The sequence below is a fragment of the Brassica napus genome, chromosome A3, assembly GCF_020379485.1.
Source record: "Brassica napus cultivar Da-Ae chromosome A3, Da-Ae, whole genome shotgun sequence".
Taxonomy (NCBI): domain Eukaryota; kingdom Viridiplantae; phylum Streptophyta; class Magnoliopsida; order Brassicales; family Brassicaceae; genus Brassica; species Brassica napus.
The window spans coordinates 11,406,308-11,425,688 of NC_063436.1; the positions used below are offsets into that span (position 1 = coordinate 11,406,308).

The 19,381-nt window shown below is 36.2% G+C and overlaps 6 protein-coding genes, 1 non-coding gene and 1 pseudogene across 7 annotated transcripts; 4 read left to right on the plus strand and 4 right to left on the minus strand.

Annotated features, from left to right (window-relative positions):
• Positions 1-112: 112 nt before the first annotated feature.
• LOC125606879 (U-box domain-containing protein 54-like) lies at positions 113-3,341 on the minus strand. Its single transcript, XM_048775859.1, has 7 exons — positions 3,202-3,341; positions 3,009-3,110; positions 2,726-2,888; positions 1,565-2,647; positions 1,362-1,492; positions 1,064-1,203; positions 113-988 (listed from the first exon to the last, which is right to left on the minus strand). The coding sequence occupies exons 2-4, from the start codon at positions 3,104-3,106 to the stop codon at positions 2,450-2,452; spliced, it is 459 nt and encodes a 152-aa protein (XP_048631816.1). The 5' UTR covers positions 3,107-3,110; positions 3,202-3,341; the 3' UTR covers positions 113-988; positions 1,064-1,203; positions 1,362-1,492; positions 1,565-2,449.
• LOC125607146 (ATP-dependent helicase BRM-like) lies at positions 3,214-6,221 on the plus strand (the record flags this gene model as incomplete). The annotated part of the gene is made up of 4 exons (XM_048776973.1): positions 3,214-4,335; positions 4,418-4,906; positions 5,019-5,267; positions 5,359-6,221. Coding segments are annotated over 4 exons (2,481 nt in total), but the record flags the coding sequence as incomplete, so codon positions are not given.
• Positions 6,212-7,635, minus strand: LOC111204442 (ubiquitin-conjugating enzyme E2 6-like). Its single transcript, XM_022699172.2, has 6 exons — positions 7,482-7,635; positions 7,256-7,335; positions 6,983-7,097; positions 6,864-6,916; positions 6,657-6,785; positions 6,212-6,569 (listed from the first exon to the last, which is right to left on the minus strand). The coding sequence occupies exons 1-6, from the start codon at positions 7,523-7,525 to the stop codon at positions 6,427-6,429; spliced, it is 564 nt and encodes a 187-aa protein (XP_022554893.2). The 5' UTR covers positions 7,526-7,635; the 3' UTR covers positions 6,212-6,426.
• Positions 7,636-8,927: 1,292 nt separating this feature from the next.
• LOC106443653 lies at positions 8,928-10,186 on the minus strand (annotated as a pseudogene).
• Positions 10,187-11,108: 922 nt separating this feature from the next.
• LOC106438271 (U-box domain-containing protein 54) lies at positions 11,109-13,739 on the minus strand. Its single transcript, XM_048775857.1, has 6 exons — positions 13,521-13,739; positions 12,582-12,685; positions 12,310-12,440; positions 11,807-11,908; positions 11,524-11,686; positions 11,109-11,445 (listed from the first exon to the last, which is right to left on the minus strand). The coding sequence occupies exons 1-6, from the start codon at positions 13,732-13,734 to the stop codon at positions 11,248-11,250; spliced, it is 912 nt and encodes a 303-aa protein (XP_048631814.1). The 5' UTR covers positions 13,735-13,739; the 3' UTR covers positions 11,109-11,247.
• A 1,769-nt stretch (positions 13,740-15,508) lies between these two features.
• Positions 15,509-15,581, plus strand: TRNAE-CUC. Its single transcript has one exon. It is a non-coding gene; the product is annotated as a tRNA-Glu (tRNA).
• Positions 15,582-15,640: 59 nt separating this feature from the next.
• On the plus strand, positions 15,641-17,326 carry LOC106438272 (39S ribosomal protein L46, mitochondrial). Its single transcript, XM_013879382.3, has 6 exons — positions 15,641-15,905; positions 16,003-16,068; positions 16,337-16,411; positions 16,485-16,614; positions 16,697-16,822; positions 16,915-17,326. The coding sequence occupies exons 1-6, from the start codon at positions 15,727-15,729 to the stop codon at positions 17,056-17,058; spliced, it is 720 nt and encodes a 239-aa protein (XP_013734836.2). The 5' UTR covers positions 15,641-15,726; the 3' UTR covers positions 17,059-17,326.
• A 776-nt stretch (positions 17,327-18,102) lies between these two features.
• On the plus strand, positions 18,103-19,254 carry LOC106443654 (desiccation-related protein At2g46140-like). Its single transcript, XM_013885201.3, has 2 exons — positions 18,103-18,407; positions 18,790-19,254. The coding sequence occupies exons 1-2, from the start codon at positions 18,157-18,159 to the stop codon at positions 19,037-19,039; spliced, it is 501 nt and encodes a 166-aa protein (XP_013740655.1). The 5' UTR covers positions 18,103-18,156; the 3' UTR covers positions 19,040-19,254.
• The last annotated feature ends 127 nt before the right edge of the window (positions 19,255-19,381 follow it).

Consider the following 19,381-nt stretch of genomic DNA (forward strand, 5'->3'; position numbering starts at 1 on the left):
TATATATATATATTAACTGAAAATATTATATTTAGTTGCCCCATTTACATTTATCATTTCTGGTGACCGCGTTTATTCTTATTAACAAATTTGTAATTAATTAAACAAGATAAACAATGTGCGAAAAAAAAGACATGATAGATGATAAGTGGCATCTTGTCTTAATCTTATCCACTGTTGCCGTGAGGCCCTTAACAACTAAGGATTAGTACATTAATTATACTTATACAATCGTATACAAATCAAACTCTCGACTCATTAATAGTTTCCATTTATACTGAACATTTCTTATTCAGAGGCAAATGAACCTTTGAACGAAATATTTATCAGAATACAAGGGAGAACTTTCTAAGAAGAATGATGGTGGATAAGTGATATTTTTATAACCAAAAAGGACGAAGACTTATTGCAAAAGAAATGTGAGCGATAACTTAAGACGAGTTACGATTGTTGAAGAAGACGTGTCGACAATAAATTATGTTTCTTTGTCCTTTTTCGTGAAAACTATTTACGTGTCCTTTTTCTTAGCACACACCATTAGCAAAACCATATGGTCCATATCAACACTAATAATCTGTTTTCGTATGATTGTATTTGTATCACAACTCGGGCCGAGAACCTGGGGCCCTTGACTATGAGGGTTTTCTTGGGTTTCCTTTATGGGCGGATGTGTAAACAATGGCCCAGGGTTATGACTTAGTTTGTGTGTGAAGTTTTTATAGAAGTCTTTTGCTTCCGGGGTTGGATCCTCATTCGCTGTTGTTATCTACGCATTAAGTTTAAGTTATGATAACCGATAATTTCTTTCTCATTTGTATCACCGTGTGACTACATATTCAGTCAGTGAAGTTGTTCTCGCAAGCCCAAAATCACCAATCTTGAGCTCGTGTTTCGAGTTAAGCAGCACGTTGCTTGGCCTTAGATCACGATGTAATATGTTGGCTGAGTGCACGTACTTGAGTCCTCTTAAGAGCTGGTATACAATGAACTGTAAAAAGGAAGTTAAGTAAATAATGAATAAAGATCATACCAGAGAGTTCTGATAAGATCAGATTAGACTTACACGGGCATTGATCATGGCTTAAGGTTTGGTTAGAACGTAGGATTCGCTGAAGATCAGTGTCCATTAACTCATAGACAATGTAGACATCGTTGAGAGATATCTCGTTGCGGAGGTCTTACAATATCTTTGATGGCTATGACCTGAAGAATCAAACCAAGGCCTGAAGATGAGAAGATTAAATAACGAAACAGAGGAAACAGAGTATATCCTCTGTTTATCTCGTTCTTGAAGATCAATAGACTACCAAAAATATAGATAAAGAAAATAAATATGAGAAATGATGAATAAGGTTTTTTACATTCTCATGATCCATATGCCTGAGAAGCTTGATTTCATGTAGAGTTTCTCTTAGCATGAATAATGTTATCAAAAGCATTACCGATCTTTTTAATGGCCACCTTCTCTCCATTCACTGAGTTCACCGCAGCACTGAGACTCAAGAATAAAGAACCAATGAGCATTCAAAAAGAAGAAGGCTTTGGTGAGAAGAAGAGAGCTTACCAGACGATACCACAAGCGCCTCTACCAATGGGACATACTTTCTTGAAACTTCAAAGAGCTGTCCATAAACGTTGTACTGAATATAACGGCCTCCGTGTGTAGGTACAACTTTGATGCAATGGTCGGTAGAATAGAACTAGAGCTTGATTCTCCTCCAGACATGATGCAATGAATCAGACCAAGAACCAGAGAGAGAGACGAAGAAGGCGGCTTTGTTGAAGTTCTCTAAATCCATGTGAAGAGAAAGAAGCTTTTTTTATCAACTGTAAAAGATCTCTCTCTCTCAAGTGACTCGTGAGTGAGTGAGTCTAAAGAGCATGAAAAATTACGTACTTGTATGGGTCACAAGAAGTAGTGTCACTCTGTTTTGCTCAATACTGCAAATTTCATGTGTTACTACTAATTGCACCAATCTATCAATCATTTCTGATTTTTTTTTTGGTAAAATAATCATTTCTGATTTGATTTGATCCTTTGATTTAAATTGGTTTATAGAAAGATTAGATATTTTGGAAAAAAGAGCTTAGATCTTTATGACCAACAATGTTGGTATCTAATAGTAGAGCAAAGAATTAATTCCATTGTGTTTCATGCTTAAACAACATTTGGTCCAAACTACATTTGATAAGAGTTTTTTTTTCAAGTTGGTTAACTGAGAAATGTTAAATAGACAGTTATACGACTGACAGTTCTACATACACTATAAATATTGACTTCTAATTACATCACGCTAAGAGGTCATCTGAAGGTATTATATCATATATATTGTTTTTTTTTTTTTGAAAAAGGGCATATATCATATATATTGTTCTCACAAAGAGATTCCAAAACTCACAATATAATCGACATTTAAATTTATCTCCAACATATATATATATATATATATCAATGTTTATAATTTGGATGGTGCTGCAGCCAGTCCTTGATGAGTGAACGAAGAGTGTAGTTTGGGGTAAGATCGCGATGAGCGAGCCTTGCTCCTGTGTTTGGCGACGTATTATTCCCTATATTTAGCCAGTATCTGATATTCTTGGCCTCGTACGTGAAACCATCAGCAGCCACATGAGGATCTCTCATTATGTCCTAAACCAATATCAATTTATGATGAGCCAAACCATTGCATAGTATTTCAAGATGCAGAGGTGGTTTTGAATCCCTAACCTTTGAAATGGGACAAAGATAATCTTCGGGAGCACAGTCTGCTTCGCTCCCATTGCTTACAGAATGATCTTTATCTGGATCGTTTCCTTTGTTTGGGTTCTGAGTTGAAGTATGGAGTTCTGTGAACGAATCCGATGGATTTCCAAGGTCGAAACTTCCTTCTCTATTAAACCGAAAAACAAAACAGAACAAAAGTGTGACAATTAATACCTTTAAAGAGTAGTATAGACACACAAACACACACACACAAACAAAAAAAAACAAGTGTAATCCTCAAACTTACCTTGTCTTGATTAGTTTCCCTTTGCAGATGAACCAAATTTTACAGCGAGTAGGTGCATGTTGACTCACGTACTCTGCTTTTCTAGATGTGATAGACATTCCCCTGCATTATTAAAGAGATGTTATTATTTTCTGTATTAATTTTTTTTCAAAATCTCAAGAACATATACATACAAAAATCGAATTTTATTTACCTGGAATAATGAGGACTTGTGGATTTCAATGATCCTGATACTGATTGTTTTATTTTCCTGCTTAGTATACGTGCAGCTGGAAGGGGTCTCAACCTTCAGACTGCTGACACAGTTGTGATATATGATCCGGATCCAAACCCCAAGAATGAGGAACAAGCAGTTGCCAGAGCCCATCGTATTGGGCAGACAAGGGAAGTAAAAGTAATTTATATGGAGGCAGTTGTTGAAAAGTTTTCCAGCCATCAAAAGGAGGACGAGCTTAGAAGCGGTGGTTCAATAGACGTAGAGGATGACTTGGCTGGGAAAGACCGGTATATAGGATCTATTGAGGGTCTCATAAGGAATAATATTCAACAGTACAAGATCGACATGGCTGATGAAGTCATTAATGCTGGGCGTTTTGACCAAAGGACGACTCATGAAGAGCGGCGTATGACATTGGAGACTTTATTGCATGATGAAGAGAGATATCAAGAAACTGTCCATGATGTACCTTCTCTCCATGAGGTGAACAGGATGATTGCCAGAAGCGAGGAGGAAGTTGAGTTATTTGATCAGATGGATGAAGAATTTGACTGGACCGAGGAGATGACTTCTCATGAGCAGGTGCCTAAGTGGCTTCGAGCTAGCACCAGAGAGGTGAATACTACCGTTGCTGATTTGTCTAAGAAACCGTCAAAGAACATGTTATCAAGCAGTAATCTCATCGTGCAAACTGCTGGGCCTGGAGGTGAGAGAAAAAGGGGGCGGCCCAAGAGCAAAAAGATTAACTACAAGGAAATTGAAGATGACATTGGAGGATACTCTGAGGAAAGCTCTGAGGAAAGGAACATTGATTCTGGGAATGAAGAAGAGGGAGACATTGAACAATTTGATGATGATGAACTAACTGGTGCTCTTGATAATCACCAAACCAACAAAGACGAATCTGATGGGGAGAACCCTGTCCGCGGTTATGATTATCCTCAGCGGTCTGGTTGTTATAAAAAAAATACTCCACGGGATGATGCTGGTTCTTCAGGATCTTCGCCAGAAAGTCATAGATCGAAAGAGATGGCTTCTCCAGTTTCTTCACGAAAGTTTGGCTCTTTGTCTGCATTGGACACTAGGCCAGGTTCTGTCTCAAAAAGACTGGTAGGCACCTGATCTTGTCTCGCAGGCCTCTCTACTTATTTATAGTTTGTGTAATTTTTGCTTCTTTAATTTTGTTGAACAGGTGGATGATACAGAAGATGGGGAAATAGCAGCATCGGGGGATTCTCACATAGATCTCCAACGATCAGGAAGTTGGGCCCATGAACGTGATGAAGGGGAAGAACAGGTTTTGCAACCTACAATAAAGCGGAAACGGAGTATTCGTCTAAGACCCCGTCAAACAGGAGAAAGAATAGACGGTACTGATATGCCTCCAGCTCAGCCATTGCAAGTCAATCCTAGCTATCGATCAAAATTGAGGACAGTTGTTGACTCGCATGGTTCAAGACAAGAACAGAGTGATTCATCCTCGAGACTTAGGAGTTTACCTGGAAAGAAGATAGCTAATACTTCCAAGCTTCATGTATCATCACCAAAATCTGGTAGATTGAATACCACACAGCTTCCCCTGGAGGACAACACTGAAGCTGCCAGAGAAACATGGGATGGAACTAGTCCTATTGGCTCTTCAAATGCAGGTGCAAGAATGTCCCACAACATACAGAAACGGGTATGTTCTGTCAAATAGAATAAGATTTCATTGCATTCTCTTATATTGTCGATGTTTCAGTAAATCTATTTTGTATGGTTGGTCTGAACTCACCCATTGCTTGCATGTGCAGTGCAAAACGGTCATTAGCAAACTCCAAAGGAGAATCGACAAAGAAGGTCAGCAGATTGTGCCTATGCTGACAAATTTGTGGAAGAGAATTCAGACTGGTTATGCAGCTGGAGGTGTAAATAATCTTTTGGAACTGCGAGAGATAGATCACCGGTTAGAAAGGCTAGAGTACGCAGGGGTTATGGAACTCGCATCTGACGTGCAGTATATGCTAAGGGGAGCAATGCAGTTCTATGGATTCTCGCACGAGGTTTAGTTTTTGCAGCTCTTTGGATTTTGTGTTTTTGATATATATAAATAAGCCAATGGGTTTTAATAAAGGTGGAAAAAATCTTGCGCAGGTGAGATCTGAAGCAAGGAAGGTTCACAACCTGTTCTTTGATCTACTGAAAATGTCTTTTCCAGATTCAGATTTCCGGGAAGCAAGGAATGCACTTTCCTTCTCTGGACCAACCCCAACGTTGGTATCTACACTGTCCCCAAGAACAGTAGGTATTAGTCAGGGTAAGAAGCAAAAGCCGGTTAATGAAGAGGAACCGGAGCCGAGCTCTCCTCAGAGACCTCAACAACGAGAGAATTCAAGGATCAGAGTACAGATACCTCAGAAAGAAACGAAGCTTGGCGGGACATCAAGCCACAACGACGACTCTCCAATTTTAGCTCATCCAGGGGAACTAGTAATCTGCAAGAAGAAGAGGAAAGACAGAGAAAAGTCTGCGCCGAGAACCAGAACCGCCGGCTCAAGCAGCCCGGTGTCACCACCAGCAATGGTGGGTCGTGGTCTTAAAAGTCCTGTGTCTGGTTCAGGTACAAGGGAGACAAGGCTAGCACAGCAGCAAAGATGGCCAAACCAAGGCACTCATCCAAACAACAGCGGTGCGGCTGGTGATTCAGTGGGATGGGCTAATCCGGTGAAGAGGTTAAGGACAGATTCTGGTAAAAGAAGGCCGAGCCATTTATAGACAGATTAAGCCTCCTTTATCTTTAGTGCTTAGAGGTGTGATATGTAATGTGGCAATTGAAAGCAATGTAGACTCGCTTGTAAACAAATAATAATTCTCTAGATCTCCTTTCCTGGTATGTTTCTATTTAGAAGAATGTCCTTTTGTCCGCAGTATCCTTCCATCTTTAGATATGTTCCTTGTATAAAAAACAATATGTGAGGATTAGAACAAACAAAATGAGATGGGTTCATGTTTAAATTGTTGTAAGACTGCAAATTGGTACACAATGTTATTTACATTTGAAGCAAAGAGAGTTTCAATGATCCTAAAGAATTAAACAAGTGTTTACACATTTACAGAGGAAAGTTTTTTTCTCCTCCCATGCAATGAACATGAATGGTTTATAATTTTGGAAATAAACTAAATTTAAAGTACAAAGAAAGATTTGATATTGTAACGAAGTCATCAAGGATCGGCTTTTCCAGCAACTTCATCGTTGTCATCGGAGTCTGAACCACGTTCGCTCATGCTATCATCATCATCGTCATCACTTGAGATCTCCTCAGGTGCTCCAATGTCCTCTGGTTTAGCATACCTCTTGCAGTATTCTTGAAATGTCCAAGATACCAATGTGTCAATGAGAGGTTGAATAGAATAGAGAGAAGCAAGTTGGAAGAAGAGTGAGTGAGATGAACCTTTGACTTTCAGTTCATAGGCAGGACGGTCACGCATCAAGAGAGAGGCAGCTTCACCATTGAAAGGATCAGATGGGTTTGGATATAGAAGCAGTTGAGGAAGGAATGACTCGAAGACATTGATAAGATCTGATTAAACAAAACAGATCAAGTTTAGTGGATGCAATCATCATCAAGACACAGAGGAGATATATATATATAAATTACCAAACATTGGACTCCATGTCTGGTTTATTACATCTAAGCAAACTGCGCCAGAACTGCAATAAGCATATATAGGTTGAGAGAGTGATCAAGATTGGTAAATGATAAGCTCAGTGACTTACGATTCATCAACATTGGGGTGATAAATCTTGTTAACGAAACCAACAGAAGGAGATTTGTAAGGATAAGCGTCAGGGAGTTCGACTTTGATCTTCCAAACACCTCCCTCATAAAGACCTTCACACAACAAACAACAACAAAGAGATAGATCCCAATTCAGTTCTTACTACATAGAGGAGATGATGAATCTATGAAGACTCTTATTCTATCAACAAGTAGCTTATGAGGAATGTTGACAAGAACAAAATCAAAGAGTTTTTGTTGGGAGGGATTACTGTCAGTGGGGCCATGGAAAGTGACATAGAACATATGCAAATCGTCGTTGACAGTATCCACTTTGTAATCACTCATCATCCTGATTGATACACGAAGAAGAAGGAAGACATATATATGAATAAGAAGAGATCATCATCAACAGATCCAATATGTATATATAAGAAAAAAAGAGCCAAATCGAGAGATGATTTCGATGAACTAGAAGATAGAGAATTGAGCACATACAATTTCATCATGTCCATCTCTCGGCGTTTGCTCGGCGAAGCCATGTCCGATTCTCTTTTCTTCTTCTTCTGGTTTGATAGAGAGAGAGAAGAAAATGATTCTATGAGACAATGAAATGGACATTTGCCTTATTATCATCTGTCCTTTTTTTTTTTTTTTACTCTTTTAATTAAGAGTCAAATACGTTACCTCTTTTATTATTTTAAACATTAATATCTGATTATTGACTAATATCTGATTATTGACTAATTATATCACAACAAGCCAAAAAACATATTATAGTATTTTCTCCTATTTATTCTGTTTTTTTTTTCTTTTTTGCATAATTCCTATTTATTCTGTTGTCAAATATTACGTTAGTCACTACTCTCAGTTACCCGAATAGTAGAGATGTCTGATCAATTTTATCACTGCAACAATAAAATATAGGCTGTTTCCTTATTTTTCTGTTTTTCTGTTTATGTTATGTATCTCTTATCTTAGTTTTGAATTAATTATTTTAAAAAAAAGCTGATTAATATACGTTTCAGTTGGAAAAAAATAAATATTGCCCTCGGTTGTAGTGGATTGAACTGTAACTGAGGATTTTTTATATTAAAACAAAATTGATAAAATACGTAAATAATATATATATATATATATTAACTGAAAATATTATATTTAGTTGCTCCATTTACATTTATCATTTCTGGTGACCGCGTTTATTCTTATTAACAAATTTGTAATTAATTAAACAAGATAAACAATGTGCGAAAAAAAAGACATGATAGATGATAAGTGGCATCTTGTCTTAATCTTATCCACTGTTGCCGTGAGGCCCTTAACAACTAAGGATTAGTACATTAATTATACTTATACAATCGTATACAAATCAAACTCTCGACTCATTACTGAACATTTCTTATTCAGAGGCAAATGAACCTTTGAACGAAATATTTATCAGAATACAAGGGAGAACTTTCTAAGAAGAATGATGGTGGATAAGTGATATTTTTATAACCAAAAAGGACGAAGACTTATTGCAAAAGAAATGTGAGCAATAACTTAAGACGAGTTACGATTGTTGAAGAAGACGTGTCGACAATAAATTAGGTTTCTTTGTCCTTTTTCGTGAAAACTATTTACGTGTCCACATGCATGAACTAAATCCTCACTCAAATTTCTTAACACACACCATTAGCAAAACCATATGGTCCATATCAACACTTAATAATCTGTTTTCGTATGATTGTATTTGTATCACAACTCGGGCCGAGAACCTGGGGCCCTTGACTATGAGGATGTGGATTTTTCTTGGGTTTCCTTTATGGGCGGATGTGTAAACAACTTAGTTTGTGTGTGAAGTTTTTTTAGAAGTCTTTGCTTCTGGGGAATCTCCTCATTCGCTGTTGTTATCTACGCATTAAGTTTGAGTTATGATAACCGATAATTTCTTTCTCATTTGTATCAACGTGTGACGACATATTCAGTCATGAAATCTGTGTCTGAAGTAGTGAAGTTGTTCTCGCAAGCCCAAAATCACCAATCTTGAGTTCGTGTTTCGAGTTAAGCAGCACGTTGATTGGCCTTAGATCACGATGTAATATGTTGGCTGAGTGCACGTACTTGAGCCCTCTTAAGAGCTGGTACACAATGAACTGTAAAAAGTAAATAATGAATAAAGATCATACCAGAGAGATCAGATTAGACTTACACGGGCATTGATCATGGCTTAAGGTTTGGTTAGAACGTAGGATTCGCTGAAGATCAGTGTCCATTAACTCATAGACAATGTAGACATCGTTGAGAGATATCTCGTTGCGGAGGTTTTGCAATATCTTTGATGGCTATGACCTGAAGAATCAAACCAAGGCCTGAAGATGAGAAAATTAAAGAAAAAAAACAGAGGAAACAGAGTATCCTCTGTTTATCTCGTTCTTGGAGATCAATAGACTACCAAAAATATAGATTAAAAAATCAATATGAGAAATTACGAATAACGTTTTACGTTCTCATGATCCATATGCCTGAGAAGCTTGATTTCACGTAGAGTTCTCTTAGCATCAATAATGTTATCAAAAGCATTACCGATCTTTTTAATGGCCACCTTCTCTCCATTCACTGAGTTCACCGCAGCACTGAAACTCAAGAATCAAGAACCAATGAGCATTCAAAAAGAAGAAGGCTTTGGTGAGAAGAAGAGAGCTTACCAGACGATACCACAAGCGCCTCTACCAATGGGACATACTTTCTTGAAACTTCAAAGAGCTGTCCATAAACGTTGTACTGAATATAACGGCCTCCGTGTGTAGGTACAACTTTGATGCAATGGTCGGTAGAACCAGAGCTTGATTCTCCTCCAGACATGATGCAATGAATCAGACCAAGAACCAGAGAGAGAGAGACGAAGAAGGCTTTGTTGAAGTTCTCTAAGGTCCCTCTTGAAGACACTAAATCCATGTGAAGAGAAAGAAGCTTTTTTATCAACTGTAAAAGATCTCTCTCTCTCAAGTGACTCTTGAGTCTAAAGAGCATGAAAAATTACGTACTTGTATGGGTCACAAGAAGTAGTGTCACTCTGTTTTGCTCAATACTGCAAAATTCATGTGTTACTACTAATTGCACCAATCTATCAATCATTTCTGATTTTTTTTTGGTAAAATAATCATTTCTGATTTGATTTGATCCTTTGATTTAAATTGGTTTATAGAAAGATTAGATATTTTGGAAAAAAAGAGCTTAGATCTTTATGACCAACAATGTTTTTTTTTTTTGCTAAGAATGCTAAATATCATATTAATGATGTTCAGATTTACAAAAAGTTAATCTAAGTGCTACTCTACCTTAGCAAAAAGAAAGGAAAAACAAGATAGAGCAATGTTTATGAACCTAATAAATTAGATAATCCAACTTGACAACAGAAAAAGAAATTTCTTCCTATCCCTCCTTGCCATCACCGTTGGAGCGATAATGCAGCTGTTGTGATATACATTGTTTCTCTGTTTCCAAAGATGGTAGATTGTCGACTGTACGACTATAACAATGTTGGTATCTAATAGTAGAGCAAATCATTAATTCCATTGTGTTTCATGCTTAAACAACATTTGGTCCAAACTACATTTGATAAGTGTTTTTTTTTTCAAGTTGGTTAACTGAGAAATGTTAAATAGACAGAGTTATACGACTGACAGTTCTACATACACTATAAATATTGACTTCTAATTACATCACCCTAAGAGGTCATATGATCTACGTAAATCTTGCAGTATGTTGTCTATCTCTTGCAATATGCTGCCGATCTTTTGTAAATTTTATTTTTTACTAATTTGCATAACTCACTATTTTTGGGAGTGGAAATCCTAACAAACTAAGACGTTCTTCTTGCAGTGTGTTGCTGCCGATATTTATTATTTTTTTACCAAAAGCTTCGATTTCTTGTAAATCTTTTTTTTTTGACGAAAATTTCTTGTAAATCTTTTTTTTACTAATTTGCATAACTCACATTTTTTGGGAGCAAACTTTTTGCCAATTATATTTTCGTGTGTGATTTGTTAAGCATCAAAGTTTCGATTATTATGTCCCCGATCAAAGTTTGTTGGCACAAAAAGAAAAAAAGCTTTACATGTAGTGCCCTTTTCATATATCGTAGAACATTTCATTGCATCCAAACACATGAAGGTATTATATCATATATATTGTTCTCACAAAGAAATTCCAAAACTCACAATATAATCGACATTTAAATTTATCTCCAACATATATATATATATATATATATATATATATATCAATGTTTATAATTTGGGTGGTGCTGCAGCCAGTCCTTGATGAGTGAACGAAGAGTGTAGTTTGGGGTAAGATCGCGATGAGCGAGCCTTGCTCCTGTGTTTGGCGACGTATCATTCCCTATATTTAGCCAGTATCTGATATTCTTGGCCTCGTACGTGAAACCATCAGCAGCCACATGAGGATCTCTCATTATGTCCTAAACCAATATCAATTTATGATGAGCCAAACCATTGCATAGTATTTCAAGATGCAGAGGTGGTTTTGAATCCCTAACCTTTGAAATGGGACAAAGATAATCTTCGGGAGCACAGTCTGCTTCGCTCTCATTGCTTACAGAATGATCTTTATCTTGATCGTTTCCTTTGTTTGGGTTCTGAGTTGAAGTATGGAGTTCTGTGAACGAATCCGATGGATTTCCAAGGTCGAAACTTCCTTCTCTATTAAACCGAAAAACAAAACAGAACAAAAGTGTGACAATTAATACCTTTAAAGAGTAGTATAGACACACAAACACACACACACAAACAAAAAAAAACAAGTGTAATCCTCAAACTTACCTTGTCTTGATTAGTTTCCCTTTGCAGATGAACCACATTTTACAGCGAGTAGGTGCATGTTGACTCACGTACTCTGCTTTTCTAGATGTGATAGACATTCCCCTGCATTATTAAGGAGATGTTATTATTTTCTGTATTAATTTTTTCTCGAAATATCAAGAACATACATACAAAAATCGAATTTTACTTTGGGCAAATCTCCAAAATAGCACATTTCTAAGTTTATATCACAAAAATAGCACTCAAAAACTAAAATGACCAAAATAGCATTATATCTTTTGAAAAATTTAAATTTTTTTATTTTTCAAAATTTGAAATCTTATCCCCAAAACCTCACTTTTCAACTCTAAACCCTAAAACCTAAACTCTAAACCTTAAACCCTAAATTCTAAACCCTAAACTCCACCCCTTGAGTGCTATTTTTGTGACTTTTGACCTTGAGTGCTAATTTGGGAACAAAAACTTGATTTAGTGTTATTTTGGTTTTTTTCTCTTTTACTTACCTGGAATAATGAGGATTAGCTGCTGCTCCCATAACGAGCTTCTTGATATTGTTTTGATTGATGAGTTTCACAATCTCTTCACCAACACCATATCCTGGTATCAGTAATATACTCACATCTTTTTCATTAACCTGCACCAATATATTACATAATTCCATCAATCTTTTCAAAAATCAATCATTTTTCCTTTAAGCTCCATTCAGTCGTAGTTTTTGATTTTTCAACATTTTCCATTGCTAACACAGTTGTATCTGCAAAGAGAATTAACTTACCCCTTCGTTTGTGCAGATATCACGGTACTTGTAAAGGCTATCATATGAAGTTTTCAGCTCTGACTCTTGGATTGCCTTGATCTCACTTTCATCAAGCCCACATGCTACAAAATAATACACGAAGAAAATAAGATTCCAATTTTAACACCCGCAAACAAAAAAGAGCACACAGACAAAAGTGCCATATCAATAGCTAATTAGGTGATTTTATAAATAAATGAATAATTAAACATGATGTGTGACTTAACTACAAATGGGGTATACTAGCCGAATAAGCCCAAAACATGATTTGTTTCGGTAGTATGCCGAGAGTTCTGCTAAATTTTGGTCATAAATTGTAAAGTTAGGATGTTGATTGTTTCATGATTAATTAAATGTAACGAGGATTTCATGTTTTTCTGGGGTGATTGGTAGTTGTTGTAGGTGCTGTCCACAGCTCTATTTATTTCTACAGCATCAAATTCAGAACAATTAAAATTTAATTTTTTTTTGAAACTACACCTCTTGAAATTAATCTACAGCTGTACAAGTGTTTTGCAGAGACAAATATCCAAAGTAATTTTTTAGTGCTTTCCATAAAATTCTACATCAATAAAATTTAAAACCACATCAAAAACTCTACAGATACATATTTTTTCTACAACAAAAATTTTAAAGTTACAGATATTAACAATCGGACCCTCTATCTATATACAGATGGATATTTGGGATATGTTTCCTTAATATGTTCCCAAATATGTTCATATACTCAGATGTATATTATATACCCAGAGAAAGAATAGTATCATCCTGAGACTGTCATCTAATAGTTAAAAAAAAAACACAATCAATTCGTCAAAGTATTATATATGTATTGGTCCATGAACCTTTTATGGCTTTTGAACCAACCAAACCAAAAGAAAAAGCAAAATAGAACGTAGAGAATGTATATATACTTACAAGAAGGGTTCAGCGAAAATGGAATATGAACTTGAAGAAGGCAGAGCTTCTTAACACGAAAAGTCTTCAATGTCCATAACAAATTTAGTTTACTTTCTCGAACATCTTGATTTACCGCAACATAAATGACGTCGCTATACAAAGTTTCTCCCATGGTTTCTTGTTTATTTTTCTCTCTTTTTTTTTGTGCTAATTTTCTCTTTCCATTGTGCATGAGATGAGCAATATATATAGCGAGCGAGAGAGACACGCACACACACATCAAGGTCCGTTGCAACTTAAACTGCAAGGAGCTTATTTCGGACCATTTACGTGCGAATTTCTCAGGTCAAGTGCTGTGGGTCAGCTTATTTTATTGAAAACAATCGATCAGTTGAACTTTCTACACTTGTTTATTAAGTTTCCGGGAATATTAGTCGAAATCACTTGGATCTTAAGTTGTGAGAATAGTGTCGAACCAAAATAAAAGGTGTCGGGGTTTATCTTGGTGATCATCAAATTTTGTTTTGTTGACTTGACTCCATTATCATTTTCTGTAATTTATATATAATTTAAATCCAAGAATGTTCTGGAGTGTAACATCTCTTGACTAAATAAACTGAAAATGTAATTGTTTTTGAAAAACCTGAAAATGTAAATTTATTACTAGCAAAAAAAAAAAAGAGAGAAGTCAATTTTTTTTATTTTCAACCGAAAAACGTAGGGGGGTATTACTAGTGATTAGTACTGTAAAATTATTTTAAAAGTTTTAACTTATGAAAATACAGAAGAAATTGTATAGTTGCCTACTTTGTAATTAACGTTTTCTGTGATGAATTTCTTATGGCTGTGTTGCATGAGGGTGAGGCTATTGCAAACAGTCAGTTTTAGCTCGTAATTTTGCATATCGAGTTTGTAATACGTTTGTTTAGGGTCAAACGCGCACTGTAAATGCGTGAGTACCACCGCTCTCAAACCGTCACGTTAGTTTAGCGCGTGGGGACCATTAGAATATAGAGTTAAAATATATAAAAAAGAGAAATAAGTCACTTTCTGACTGTAATATCACAAGTCACTTTCAACTAGAAAATGTCAGTTTTTACCTCTTAGTTATTTTTCTATCAAATTTTCTTCTCTAGTCTGTCAATAACTTCCTCAAATTAAAAATAGTTAAAATGAGTCAAAATTAAAAACTATAGAATATCAATTTTTTTTCAATTATCCACTTACCCAAATAAAATAATTTTTCATTTTTCTTCATCTTTCAGATCCATTCAAACTAAAACATATCTTCATTTTTCTATGGTGATTGTGGACGTTGGTGCGCGTTAATGGCTAATAAGATGATAGAAGCCTACCACTTACGTAAGCTTTTACTGTGACTTCATATCACGTGTCACCTCTAATTTCTTAATATCAGTTTTTGTTACGTAAAATCCGGTTTTGGTTTTTGCTCTAATTAACAAATGAACTGTTTTGCATATTAGATTGATTTTACTACTGCAAAATCGTTTAACCTTTAATCAAACAATTGTACCAAGAAGGTTTCCACAATACGAATTGTGCAACTTCTTAGACCAAATGTTAAAGCAACTTCTGAGACCTAGCTAGCCGTGGATAAAGAATAATGATGGCAATGTTTAGTTTAACATTTTTAAAACAGTAGATATAATTTATAATTCTAACTTCTGATACTAATATGTGATACGGTAACTATTACAAATTAATAAACGTAGCACATAAAATGCATGTTATCATCGTTGTCTCATGACCTCAGCCTAAAAAAAAGGTACATCCTTCTGGGTCGGAGAAGTGACAAAAAGTAAACCTTGCATGAACATCTTCAGCTTCTTCCTCCAGGTAGCATATTGATTAGAGCTTCCATGGTGATGTGAATTACACAAGAATGTTTAGCCTATTCACAAAACAAAGAAACAAATAAGCATGTTATAAGCCATGAAGTGATAAGTATGCGATCATGAATAATAAACTTTATCTCAAAGTCAACATCCGTTGTAGTCTAGCTGGTCAGGATACTCGGCTCTCACCCGAGAGACCCGGGTTCGAGTCCCGGCAACGGAGAATTATTTTTTTAAAATTGTTTTTTATTATATAGCAAACCGGATTGTGTTTCAGTAAAACCCTCAAGCGTTCTCTTCTCTCTGTTGTGTCAAAGTCGACTCCTTTTTTCTTTTTTTCTTTTTGGCTCATTTGAGATTAGAGGGAGATGCAGAGATTGAGATCTTCTCGGTCACTGGTTAAGCCTCTGTTGGAGAGCAGGAGGCTTGGAGGAGGGTATTGCACGAGCTCCTCCTCCGAAAAGATCGTAGCTTCGGTGCTTTTCGAGAGATTACGCGTTGTGATTCCCAAACCAGATCCTGCTGTCTACGCCTTTCAGGAGTTCAAGTAATTCCACACTCTCCTTTTATGTTCATCTTATTACAGCTCAATTTCGATATTTATGTGTTTCTTTTTGTTTTTATTAAATTTATTTCTGTTGCAGATTCAATTGGCAACAGCAGTTTCGCCGTAGATACCCAGATGAGTTCTTGGACATTGCTAAGAACAGGTTTAACCTACATTCCTTCCTTTTACATGTGTCTGAATGCATACATCTCTAGTCAACGTTTTTATGTCATCTCTATTAGATTCTTTCATAAATTTCCAAACTTTGATAACAATGGCAAAGAACTGTAGATAGGCGTTTTTATCTTGTAGCTTCTATCAGAACTGTTTCTGTTTATTACATAGTGAAGGGTTATGATCATCTCTGGTTCTGTTGAGAGTTGTTGCTCAAAGTGTAATGAAAAATTTCAATTCATCTTTGAATAACACAGAGCCAAAGGTGAATATCAAATGGACTATGTACCTGCTCCCAGAATCACTGAGGCTGACAAGAATAACGATAGGAAGTAAGTTTCACCTTTAATTAAAGACATATGTACTTGTCTTCTCTTTCGCTTACTGGCTTGCAATTGTTACTAGGTCATTATACAGAGCTCTTGACAAAAAGTTGTATCTTCTCATCTTCGGAAAGCCATTTGGAGCTACTAGTGACAAACCTGTCTGGCATTTCCCTGAGAAAGTGTATGATTCTGAGCCAACTCTTCGCAAGGTGATGATGATGGATTATCTCCCTCTGTTATCAATCCATAACACCATCAGTTTCGTTCTTATGTGTAATTCGGTATTTGCAGTGTGCTGAATCTGCTTTGAAGTCAGTCTTGGGAGATCTGACTCACACATACTTTGTTGGAAATGCTCCAATGGCTCACATGGCTATTCAACCTACTGAAGAAACACCTGATTTGCCGTCTTACAAGGTAAACAACAAAGATCCTCTGAGATAAAGAAAGAAGCAATCGGTTACTTAATTTGACTGATTCTTTTGAATCATCTTCTTCTTCTTGTGTAGAGGTTCTTCTTCAAATGCAGTGTAGTAGCAGCGTCCAAGTACAACATACGTAACTGCGAGGATTTTGTGTGGGTTACCAAAGATGAGCTTTTGGAGTTCTTCCCTGAGCAAGCTGAGTTCTTCAACAAGATGATCATTAGCTGAGACTAGTCACTCACTCACCACCACCAAAATAAAACTCCTTTTTTATTTTCTCTTTTCCTTCTAGATAGTTCTCCTGAGGAAGATAGAAAAACTTTTTAAGACATTAATATGGTGAGTGAAGGTCTTTGTAATAATTAGACCAAACGATGTCTCTTGTTTTTGTAGTCACGCACATGTGGTGTGTGAGCCTGTGAGGTCACAAAGGGTTTTTTTTTTATGTTGACTTTTGGCAGTTGATTGGAACTCAGGAAGTACGTAGTTGAATGTAGTTGGCTTCTCAACATATTTATACTTAAAATTCATCTCGGATACACATCACACTAGGCAACCTCTCTCATGAATCTTGTCACGTTTATTGATTCGGCAAGTGTTCTTCTCAATTCCGTCAAGATTCCCAAACGGAACTACTATAGATGCGACACAATACATGCTTAACGTGAAAAAAATAAGTTCATAGGCTGGAGAAGAAAAGGAGCATTGTGGAGCTTATGCAAACCCTGAACACCAAATGCAGTTCCTCTCTCTATCTTTACATAATAATATATCGTGCGTACAATATATCGAATAGCATCCTACTAATCATTCATACTCGTCAATGTCTCAAATTCAATTTGATTGTAAAATAAGTTTAATCGATATAACCAACAAAAAAAAATCAATTGTAATCTGAATCACAAAATGAAATGGTTATAAACGCAACATTGTCTGTGACCGAATAAAACCGCATTTGGTTTCGGTTGAATATTAGTTCGTTTGATTGAACTTACTTGTTTTCCTTCAGACAGCATCTCTCTCATTTGCATGCAACGTTACCACTTACTAGTCAAAAGCCATGTAATTTTTTTTTCCTTCACATTTATAAAATATGGTTTATGGAGTATATAATCTAATGGCCCATAGTGAGTGATGATCTTTGTTTTGTAACCTCCTTAAAATAGCCACGATAAAAAAAAAAGAGACGAAAAAGTCTTGATGTAGTGTAAGCCACAAACTACTACTTAACCAACAAATATGGATTAGCAAGAGAAAAAAAATATAAGAGAGATCTGATCATTTCAAAATAACAAATCGGAACATCAAAAAACAGAAGAAGAGAGAATGGCATCAACGGAGCAAAAGGAGGTAGAAGAAAATGGGTCGATGATTTCAGGTTTGTTGGACAAAGCCAAAGGTTTCTTTGCAGAGAAGCTAGCGAATGTTCCGACGCCTGAAGCCGCCGTGGACAACGTCGATTTCAAAGGCGTGACACGTCAAGGTGTAGACTATCACGCCAAGGTCTCCGTCAAGAATCCTTACTCTCAGACGATCCCTATTTGCCAGATCTCTTACGTCCTCAAGAGCGCCACAAGGTATTCCTCTTCTGACCTTTTTCTCTCTCTTTTTTTTGTTACAATCATTTATGAACCGTTTGATATCATGATCTAGCGTAATACGTACCAATTCATATATATAATAGTTTAGTTATCCAAGTGCATGTGCATCTATTCATTGATGATATCAAACATATATGGATATTGAATTGAGTCCATAACGTTTATACCTTAGTATCTTACACATGTAAACATAATACTAATATACCGCATGTTCTCGAAAATATCGTCTCAAGTTTGTATATTACATAATAAATAGCTTAGATTGTAACATGAACATACCAGTAATTTGTTGTGGGACGTTACGCACGCGTCATGTGTAGGTTCATCATGCTAATTAATAATTTTTGTGGTTGGGTAGGACGATAGCGTCGGGTACAATACCGGACCCGGGTTCGTTGGTTGGGAACAAGACAACGGTTTTGGACGTACCGGTTAAGGTGGCCTACAGCATAGCGGTTAGTCTGATGAAGGACATTGGCTCGGACTGGGACATTGACTATCAACTTGACATTGGACTAACCTTCGATATTCCTGTTGTTGGTGACATTACCATTCCTGTCTCTACTCAGGGTGAGATCAAGCTCCCTTCCCTTCGCGACTTCTTTTAATTTAAACTATGGTCAGTCGTGATTATAATCTAATTTTCAATAAAATACGATCCACAACACATAGGCGATCATATCGGTGATTATCAGTTCTGCATTTCTTTTTAATTATTTTTGTTGATTTTGTTATTGGATTATTAAGGATATTTGTTGACTATGTATGTTTGCATGGTAATTAGTCCCATGCATAGAATAAAACTACAAATGCAGTTATACCTTAATACCTGACTTTGAAGATCGAGATCAGTTCGAATATCGACAATTGAAAAACAAAATTACTAAGGATTACTGTTAAATGTAAACTTTGGTTGATGGTCTATGATTATATTAAAGAAAAAGATACTA